The 11,446-nt window shown below is 36.3% G+C and overlaps 1 protein-coding gene across 1 annotated transcript; it reads left to right on the top strand.

Annotated features, from left to right (window-relative positions):
- The first annotated feature begins 2,641 nt into the window (after positions 1 to 2,641).
- Positions 2,642 to 10,320, top strand: LOC101245986 (uncharacterized). The gene is made up of 3 exons (XM_004229355.5): positions 2,642 to 3,249; positions 3,401 to 3,620; positions 9,974 to 10,320. The coding sequence occupies exons 1-3, from the start codon at positions 3,044 to 3,046 to the stop codon at positions 10,187 to 10,189; spliced, it is 642 nt and encodes a 213-aa protein (XP_004229403.1). The 5' UTR covers positions 2,642 to 3,043; the 3' UTR covers positions 10,190 to 10,320.
- The last annotated feature ends 1,126 nt before the right edge of the window (positions 10,321 to 11,446 follow it).

Here is an 11,446-nt window from a genome sequence, read left to right on the forward strand (position 1 = left end):
ATTAAATTAAAGATAAATGATATTGATGAGGAAATACGAATATTATCATATTTAAATTATTTCTTTTGAACATGTATAATATTTCACTTACCTAATAGAGAAATCACCTAAAAAATTATAAATAATAAGTGTCCAAATAGTATACTACTCCTATAATATACAAAAAGCTTATAAAACTTGGTGAATGTGCAAGAACATTTTGTGGATATTCATTAGAAGAAGGTTTTACTTAGATAGGAATTTCTGAAATTGCAACTTCCTAAAGAGTTCAAAAAAAATTATATAATAATTTATTACTTAAAATTAATGTAATTTTATCATAAATTTCACAATTATTTATTTGAAAAAAAAATCATAATATATAAATATAGTATTTAACTTGACTTTAGTTGATAATTGAATTGTTCAAGGGTGTGAACAAATAGATATTTAATTTTATATAAACTTGAATAAATAGATACACGTGTTTTACGCAATATCTTTCACATAGGACGTGAATTGTCATATAGAATGTCACGTAGGATACATGTATAATCTTATTCAATTTTAATAAATTTGAGTATTTATTTGTTAACATTCAACATTGAAGAAATATTTTTAAAATATGAAGAAACATAATTTTATTTTTCAAGACTGTAAATATAATTTTATTGTTCTCTTTTAAGATTTATCCATAATTGAGGAAGATATATTTCTCAAATTATAATGTTTTGAGCTTGATTTTTATAATTCGAGGATTATTAATAATGTATTTTCTTGAATAAGAATTGAAGAGATGATTTGTACTCACTGTTTTTGTAACGACTTGTTTAGTCGTTTTGAGCAGCAGATTTTATTTCTGGAAAAACAGGCTGAGATGACGGAACCCACGACGGACCGTCATGAGCACGACGGACCGTCGAGGGGTCTCGTTTCAAAACACTTAGAAATTCTGAAAAATGGGTACTGAAATCGACTCTCTGAACTTCGTAACGGAATAGCAGGACGGACCGTCACAGACTCTTCAGAGAATTTCAGTCTCTGAACTTTGTGACGGAGCAGCAGGACGGACCGTCGCAGGCACGACGGCCCGTCACAGGCTGCGTAATCCCAGACTGGGTCGGATTTCTGTAATTATTTTAAGGGGCGTTTTGGACTATTCCTACTTTAATTATAAAGTTAGTGGGTTAATGCTAATAAGTCTAATTACTTGGGGGTTATAAGAGGTAACCGTAAGTTAATTAGTGGATTATTATTGCCATATTTTATTCTTAATTATATGCTAATTAGGGTAAAAGAAAGAGGGTTTGAATAAGAAAAAGAAAAGAACAGAAAGAGAGGATCGACGACAAAGAGGAGAAACGAGAAAACGAAAAAGGCTTGGGAAATTGCTTGCTTGATCGAAATTCTTCGGTGGAGGTAGGTTATGGTTTTTACACTATTCGTAGTAAACTCTTAATAGCGAATGATATGTATTGGGTAGTGTTGTAAACCCTTCTATATGCTTAATTGTGTGTTTGCATGTTGTGGTTATATAATTGTGATGAAATAAGCATGATGTAGCTATTGAATCTTAAATCTTGAAAAAGAAACCCTAATCTACTTTGTTAATGATGATGCCTTAGTGTAAAAGGAGGCTTGATGAACGAAAGTAGTGAGATTAGGGAATCGGGTGCCACGTTCCGGTACCAGGATAGTATATGAAGATCGGAGTGTCACGTTCCGACACCAGGATAGTATATGGATCGGAGTGTCACGTTCCGACACCAGGATAGTATATGGATCGGGTGCCACGCTCCGGTACCAGGATAGAATATGGATCGGGTGCCACGTTCCGGTACCAGGATAGTATATGAGTATCGGAGTGTCACGTTCCGACACCAGGATAGTATATGGATCGGGTGCCACATTCCGGTACCAGGATAGAATATGGATCGGGTGCCACGTTCCGGTACCAGGATAGTATATGAGGATCGGAGTGTCATGTTCCGACACCAGGATAGTATATGGATCGGGTGCCACGTTCCGGTACCAGGATAGAATATGGATCGGGTGTCACGTTCCAACACCAGGATAGAATATGAGGAGCGGAGTGTCACGTACCGACACGAGGGGAATAAAGATAATGAATCTTGAAAGATGATAATATACTCAATCTAATGAACCTAATTCCCAAATGAGTATGATGAGGAGGCGTGAGTCCTCATTGATGTGCTTGGTGTTGTAACCAAGGGTTATAGTAACTGTAAATGCTGCATGCTAAGGATATTAGTTGATTTTATGATGTTATCTGATATATACTGTTTTCTATTTTGAGTTGGCCGATGATACCTACTCAGTACCTGTGTTTGTACTGACCCCCCACTTTTATGTTTTCTTCTTTTTTATTTGTGGAGTGCAGCAAACGTGCCATCGTCTTCAACTCAACCGCAACTCTAGCCAGTCTTCATTACTCCGGATTTCAGGGTGAGCTAATGCTTCTAGCTTGGACTGGATCTTCCTCTTCATGTCTTGATGCCTTGAAGTTCCGGCATGGACTAGCTTTTTATGTATTTTAGCTTCTAGATACTCTTAGCTTTAGTAATTTGAAGTAGATGTTCTTGTGACGATGACTTCCAGATTTTGGGGATAATAATAGTTGTTGAGTTTTTAGAAGTTATTGAATTGGTTTTTATTAATGAGTTTAAGTCTTCCGCATTACTTTCTGTTGATATTATATCGAAATGTTGGGTTTTGTATTGGTTGGTTCGCTCACATAGGGGGTAAGTGTGGGTGCCAGTCGCGGCCCGATTTGGGTCGTGACAGTTTTTGTAAATATTTCAGAAATATTTGACATAAATTGGAGAGATATCCAAACCAAATTAATTAATTAAAAGAAATAAGTATTTATTTATAGAGTGAAACCACATAGTAGGAGGAACTGGAAATAGCAGTTTCGAAGCTTCTCGAAGTGTGGTAGAAGTAGGTAAAACCAAAGGCAAGATCCATTTCTGACCTGAAACCCACTTCCTTCTCCGTCTTCTCATCATATAGCGAAAACAATTTCGATCAAAGAAGAGCAATCATGGGTTGGATGACACGGTTCTTATCTGCTGTAGCTTTCTTGGCAATTGGAGTACTTTTTGCTCCAGAAACTTTTGGTTCAAAATCAGATGGTCAACATCCTCCAAAGCTCGCAACTTTTCTGAAATTAGCTCATCTCCTCTGCTTTTCCACTGCTTTTGGTGCTGCTCTATGGGTCACTTTCATCGGTGGTATCATCATGTTCAAGTATATCTTTAACCCCCCATTTCTTCTAATTTTAGTTTTCTTCCCTCTATTTAGCAATTAACTGCCTCAAACCCCAAGTTGGTTTCAAGAATTCTGTGTAGTCACTCAGCTCAATGGGTGTTTTCAGATGATTTGGGTATTTTTGTTGTAGGAATTTGCCAAGGCATCAGTTTGGGAATCTGCAAAGTAAAATGTTTCCTGCATACTTCTCCATGGTGGGGGTATGTTGTGCTGTGTCTGTGGGTTCTTTTGGGTACTTGCATCCATGGAAGACTGCCTCCGCTTCTGAGAAGTACCAACTTGGGTTCATTCTTGCTGCATTTGCTTTCAACCTCAGCAATCTCTTTGTCTTTACTCCTATGACCATTCAGGTACTAAACTGTATTATGTGATGTATCATTTTTATGTCCAAATGAGTACTAATAGGCTTGGCTATACTGCTATAGTTCAACTGTGATGTGCATTGTCACAGCAAACCTCCCAAGGTTACTGAAAATAGATAGGATAACCACTTAGTTTGTAAAGATCGAATTTTGAAAATTAGAATCCAGGGAATTGACTTAAATGAAATGATATGGTTAAGGGAATAAATCAGTTTGATTAATGGTCAACTTCTTGAAACACGGCCACAGGAATATGTAATAGATTTATCCCATTAAGATTAGGGATACATTAGTTACATCAGAAAAAGAACCATTTATGCCACAACAGATGACCAAACTGCTATTTTGAAGGAGTTTCAGAAGTGATTAATGCTATGCTTGAATAGCATGGCTGTGTTGCTATTTCAGAAAAGTTTCACCTTAAGGCTTTACAGGCCTTTGGAATACTACTGCAGGCTACAAGGTAATATCCTTTTGAGTGGAAACCCACTTTTAATGGGGATACCTCAAATTTTGGCCCTTGATTTTACTTTAAACTGTTAACAATTATCATTCCTTGGTTTCTAAGCCCCTTGATGACTACAGATTGATAGGAGCTGTTCTTTAAGCATTTTGTTGTTATTTAGGAGAAAATAATGCTTATTTTTTCTGAGTAACCTTATGACTAGAGACTGATAAGAGATGTTCTTTAATCATTTTATTCTTATTCTGGGGAAAACACTACTTGTGCCAGAAATGACAAAAAAGTGAGGAATAAGATGAAGTTAATCAAAAGAAAGCCTGACCAGCGTGTCTTTGGACTGTAAGGAAATTTGAAGAGGTTCAAGATCTCCTGATAAAGTTTCGATTTACTCCCTATTCTGGTGAAGGCATAAACTCCCATGAATTTATTACAAGGAGGGTGAATTCCCTCCCATGTTTTTAGCACCTCCGGTTATCTCCTTGTGGTAACGAAATAGGCCAGTCCACTACTTACTGTTTCAAAAACCAAAGTGAACTATTCACCCCTTTGCTATTTCTTCAGGCTTAACAATGCTAGTTTCCCGTTAAAGCATCTACACCTTAACCCCTAAATATTTGCAGTCGGATATATTAATCCTGACAATCCATCTTGCTATCCCGCCAGATCTGGACATCTCCTTTTCTTTACAATAATCAATCTTTTCATTTTTAAGACAATTATGAGTTTATCTTCATTATTTTCTACACATACAAATCTTGAACAAATTAATAAGGTTCCGAGTATATACAAGATTTTGTGCAGGTGTACCAACAATGTCAACAAGTTGGTATAGCGCATATGAACCTTTTTCTTCCATGATACTCTAATTACCCGAGTCTGGATTGATCCTGATAGAGATTGTATCACTTTAAGACATCTTCCTTCAACGTGATTTTAGCTTTTGCGTTCAGGAAGCAGTAGAATTTACTATTCCCCCCTTAGTATCTAAACCTTACTGAGTAATTGTATAGGAACACAATAATCTTATAACTAGCTTAATCTTATCGATACCGTTGTGTTTTGCACTGTCACTTTCCTGGTACTTTTATGTCGCTTCCTATTGTTACTAAAGTTGTAGAGGAAAACATGATTTATTAGTTACATTATCCGGCGAGTACTCTCAATGTGTATATTCATGATTTATCCTCTGGTTGGGTGAAAGAGTAGTAGTCACCACTAACCGAGGAGGGTTTGTACTCTGCCCAATGATTGGTCAAATTAGTGAGTTTCAAAACTAGAAAGGGGTAATATGCATTTTGCAAACAGTTTACCAATGTCAAGCGGGAGTAACCAGACTGAGGTTCGAGACCACAACTATTTGTTACCACACTGACTAGTTTGCTGAGGTTTGAGACCACAACCATTTGTTATCACACTGGTTAATCCAAGGAAATGGGGAGATTGACGATGTTGTACACATTGTATTGGAGCGGGGTGGATGAAATGAAAGTTCACATATGGTGTCTTATGTAATAAAAATGTGTCACCACGTCGTTACGGTAAGTTTTATGAAGTGGTGGTCAGATAAGGTGTTAGGTGTGTTGTATGTGGCGGAGTGTTGGCCGGTCAAGAACTCGCATATCCCGAAGATGGTAGTAGGGGAAATGAGGAAGTGAAAACGGATATGTGGACATTCCAGAAGAGATAAGATTAGGAACAAAACTACAAGGGACAAGGTGAGTGTGGCCTCCGTGGTGGATAAGATGAGGGAGGCTAGTTTGAGATGGTCCAGATATGTGAAGAGAAGATGCACAAATGCTCCAGTGAGGAGGTGTGAGAGGTTAGCTACAGTGGGTATAAGGAGAGGTAGAGGTAGGCTGAAGAAGTCTTGAAGAGAGGTAGGACATGTCACAATTGTAGCTTAATGAGGACATGACTTTTGATAGGGAGATATGGATGTTGAGAATTAGTGTAGAAGATTAGTAGGTAGTCATACGATGTCTAGTTCCTTTTCAGTATTATTATTATTATTTTCCTATCTTATCTTTCAGTTTAGTTTTACCTGTTGTTTCCTTTGCTTCATTTATCGTATTATTTATTCCTGATACTGTTCTTCTTTGGATTCTCTGCTACTGAATTTGTTTTATATGCTGGATTTTTTTATATGCTTTTTTTGAACCAAGTGTCTAATAAAAAAAACCTCTCTATCTTCACAAGGTAGGGGTAAGGTAGGGGTAAGACTGTGACACACCATCCTCCCTAGACCCCACTTGTGGGATTACACTGGTCATGTTGTTGTACTGGTTAGTTTGTCAGGTAGCTAAAGTTCCAGAGTACCAGTCCTTGAAAGATAAAACAGTAGCTCTGTCATTGGAAAAATTGCAAAAGTTTCATCTCTTTTGTTGAAACTGTCCCGGGAAAAAAAAACTAACCCATTTTAGAGCTGTCCTAGCAAGGACTATTTGTCTTATGGTAGTACCAACCGTATCTACTTATCAAAAATGAATAATTAATTTTTTTTAAAGGAGTAAACTAGTGAAAAGGTAAAGAACTTCCCAATTTCCCTTTCTAAAAAATAAGAGTTAACTTATTCCTTAAGAACATTGAATGTTTTAGGAAGAAATTTTATATAACCTGGATTACTTGGCAAAAGGAATAACATATTTAATCAGTTGAGCTTCTCATTTCACTCATTATTAATTTTGATAAGTACATTCAAAATATGCTTGTCAAAAGGTCTAATATGAACAAGAACAGCCAACTGCATCAAGGGTGTGAAAGTGACTGATGAAGTGGGTGCAAACCTTGGAGATCCTGATTCAAATCCTGGTAGCGACAAATAGGCGATTCTTTGCATTTCCCAAGTGTAGAGTTACCTGGTATTCTAATACTTGTGTTGGTAGAAGATAGTAAGTACCAAGTACTTGGTGGAATAGTCGAAACACGCACAAGTTGACATGGGAGATCATTATTATAAGAGAAGGTCTAATGTGAATAGTCGCGAGTGAATACAGTAGAACTTATAAGGAATTTCATTTAGACACAATCCACTTTCTTTTGTGATTTGCAGGGAAAAAAATGAAATTCTTAAATATCAAATTTTATATTTATTTTGTCAAATGTCAATAGAATTTTAATTCCTTTTTATGAGGTCCCAAAAGTTAATGCTTTCCTGACAAGATGATCTGGTTCTTTAAATACTCGCACGGGCTGGTTCGTTATGTTATGTACCTTGCATTTTGGATCCTCCTTATTCAGGCAGACACTCTTTAGTTTAGTTGACCATCCTTCAGAGTTCTATCAACATGTTAACATGTATCTGAATTATCTTAACTTCTCGAACCAGAATCTGGTGTTGTCAAAGGTGAAAAGCATAAAAAGTGGTCTAGGTCTACCAGGCTTTAAGTGCCAAGTGCGGGTTTTAGTTAACAAGGTGAAACAAAGAGAAATATATAAATGTTATGTATAATGTAAGAAAAAGTGATAACTTCATTTGAGCTCGTTGCATCGGGCTTGCCTAGTGTAGGTTACCTCACCTATGTGGTGTGCGAGCTATTGCATAGAAGCGGGATTTACCCTGTGCGCTCCCAAAGGGTAGCGCTATGGGTTTCCCTGTCATTAAAAGAAGTAGTTAAAAAGAAAATGACAACTTCATTGATAATGATATCCTTGACAGTAAAACAAAGGTATTTTGCTAATCATTTTTTGTTTTGTTTAGTACTGTTCTGTTCTGTTCAAGATAGAACTTATTGACAGTGAAGGTCATTTGGTAACTTGCCTACGGTGAACCAAGCTTCGTGGATTAAGCATGCCCCAATTGAGCCTTTGACAACATTGTCGGAAATTCATTTGGAATTCCTTTGATCCCTCACATGCAAGTAGTCCCAAAAGATTTACCATCTTCTTGAGTCCATGCAAACTTCGCATGTAATCAAAATTTCCATTTTAGAAAAAGATCCATATAAGCAATACCAACTAGTTGAAATTATGGTCTAATCATGTTGGTTCACTAGATCTAGTGATTGATAGGAGAACTTATAATCTCTTTTTAAAAGATAAAAATAAATACAGTGTATAGGCTAGCTTATGCGACTCGACCATTCCACCTAGTATCTCTTATGTTTCACGTACTAGGTTATTCTGCCACCAGAACATGAGGACTTAGGCAGATGGGAAGAATCAGTTAATGTTTTATGCCTCTACTAAGATATGAACTATGGTCTCCCATGGTTTCATCCACTTCATTGGCCGTTATGTACAGCCTTGGTTGCTACGAGTTTCTTTAATTTTGTTACAGAATTTGCACGTCAGTTGAACACACACAGAATCTTTAAAGGGTAAAACCTCGATTATGGAATATTGGAATGAAATGGTCCAAATCGAGAGAAATAGATAGTGATGATTCATGTGGATGACTCACTTTGTTGTTTGTGCCATTCATCAAACATTTTTCCTTCACTATTATCTTATTGAACATTACTAAACGAGTAGTATTTTTATGTAGATTTGAAATTTTTATGTTTATTATTGTACATAAAAATTTGAACGGATGTCTATATCCACACTGAGAATTGGATCATTGCCCTTCATATACTCTAGGTGGTAGGTGGTATTTTCTGTCTGATGTTCTAAATATATTCTTCCTAGTCCGTGGAATAGAGGTATCTCTCTAACCTGGCAGCACATTGGTGATTGACTTCCCCGAACCATGTGAATTTCCCCACATTCAAGTGGGGATCATGAAGCTCCATATCCTCTATCTACTTAGAGAATTGAGACATAACATTTGTTATCCCATTGCATCCTCTTCTCTCCTCATGAATCTAACTGTATTAAAGTTCCCATGGGAAATCCATGGACCCTCCTCCATTGCTGCGATTTCTTCCCAACATTCTTAACTTTTGACCTCTGGTATGGGGTGCATAAAGCCCAGTGAGATACCAAGTAAAAGAGTTCTGCACCGAGACAAACTTGGAAGTAAAGTATTGCCCTCCTTCCATCATGTTACCAACTCAAATTCTGCTATCCCACATAACCAATATCCCCCTGTTGCTACCATCAGCTTCTATATAAGCCACATATCATCCACCTAACCAAAATCCCCCTGCTGCTACCATCAGATTCTATATAAGCCACATATCATCCACCTACGCAACTACAGCAGTTTTGCAATACCCTCCAAATCCTTACTCACCTTAGTTTATTGAAAGCAATATAAGTCTGCTTTCTACTTCTGTAGACTGTAAAGAACGCTTAACAATATTGCTATTGAAAGTACTGTTAAGTCCTGCTTACATTCCAAATGACAAGATTAACTTTCATTAATACGTTAAAATAAGAACTATCCCTGTGGCAGAGAGAGACATTCTATTTCTAAGACGCATATATTGAAACAGGGAGAATGCTTGTCAAGGTTAAAGATAAAGAGTGACAACTATTAGTATAGTTCACTCTCATAATTCATCATGTTTTGTTGACGTTAGATCTGAGGGTGATTTCCGATGTCCCATTTTTCATGTGCCCAAAAGATATGGGCTATCCGTGAAGGGAAAATCCACTTTATATCATCAAATGCACCATCTCAGGCAGGGAAATGTGCAACATTAGCCTAGGTGTTTTTAGTTCCCCTTTCTGTTTCTATATGTTCATCAAGTAGAAACATATTACTACCTGGGTTCTTTGTCTGCAGCTTCATTTATTTTATTTTTTGTTTCTTAAAAAATTGGAGATTTACTGCAGACAAATATGTTAGTCTTGATATTGAGATGACATCTGAAATCTAAGCACTGCTATCTGATGCTGAACATCTCATTTCTACTAAATAAGTAGTTAGAAAATTGTCTTTTAATTAGTTTTCTCATTGGATTCTAATGTGAATAACGCGTCTGATGTTGTGCAGATGATGAAGGAAAGGCATAAGATAGAGAGGGAGGCGAACATAGGGGAGGAAGTTGGATGGACGAAGAACCAAGAAGTCGCAAAGGTTAATCCAAAGCTTTCAGCAATGAACAAGAAATTCGGGATGATTCATGGCCTATCTTCCCTTGCTAACATCTTCTCCTTCGGTTGCCTCGCTATGCATTCCTGGTACCTGGCTGGAAAATTGGATCTATAAATTGTATTAATCCTTCTGCTACTTTCTAGTTTGGCATTTAGTTTCTACCATGGCTTGTGTATTGTGTTAAAATGTAACTTGACACCACCCAAGTAAGAATAAAAATACACACGTTACCAAGTTGCTCAAAATGTGAAACTTTGATATCAACAAGTCTGAATAGAACCAAAATTGAGGCGTGCAAGATTGAATTTGATGTCGACTCAAACCATATAATCATTCATAAATTTTATGGTAAATCCACCAACCTTCCTAATTTATTGGAGGTATTCATAATAATGATGAATTTAGCTGCCTTCATCAATGACCAAAACCAAGACTTTTTTAGACCCCCACCCCACCCCAAACAAACAAGACTTAAGGGTGCTATTTGAATTCAACGAACGTGTTTAATGTTACATGGTAGACTCTACACTTTGGATATTTATTGCAAAGTAAATACTGATAGTGACACGTAAAATTGTGTGTTTCAGTAATTATACTTTGTTTGATTTCGATTTTTATATACGTATAAAATTACAATTTCAACTTTTAAATAAACGTTTCAATTAAATCATACTAATTTTCAAAGTTATCAAACAAAATATTCGATACCACTAGTTTCTGTGATGTCTGAATATTGAATTTTGAGAGTACTATTATTCTATTTCGACAATACATTTTTGACGCTACGAAAAAAGATAAATGAAGGGTTCTAATATGTCAACTGAGTAGAAAAGTAACTAATGTTAGTTGGGGGTTCAATTTCGAGAGCATTTCCCACATTTTGATCTTTCAAAATCACTTGTCAAGTGTTGATGTAACGTCAAAATCTAAGAAGAAAGAAAAACAAAAACACATTTTGGCAATAATTTTTTTTTTAAAAAAGGAGGTCAAATGTAATAAAAATCAGATTCAAAATAGTACAATTTTTATTTGTTTTGTTTTTATCTTCTACCACGCTGGATGTTTTATCCATGATATTGATTGGATATACAATGCAAAGAAAAATAAATTTATCAATTATGCATGAAGGAAAATAAGAAAAAAAGGAAATTGACAAAATTGGGGTCTTAATGCATAATTGCGTGTACAGATAAGTGAAAAAAGGAGTACCTTGTTGGGAAATAAGTGGAGGGTCCAGTGGTCCATGTGCATTGTTGGATTTGGATAGGCATTAAACATAGCTGAATCAAGATTCAGCTGTCACTATTGACTCACTCACTAGCTAGGTTCCCTTCTTTTATGTTCGGTTCGGTGTAATAAGTTATCGTTATG

Source organism: Solanum lycopersicum, chromosome 1 (assembly GCF_036512215.1).
Source record: "Solanum lycopersicum chromosome 1, SLM_r2.1".
NCBI lineage: Eukaryota > Viridiplantae > Streptophyta > Magnoliopsida > Solanales > Solanaceae > Solanum > Solanum lycopersicum.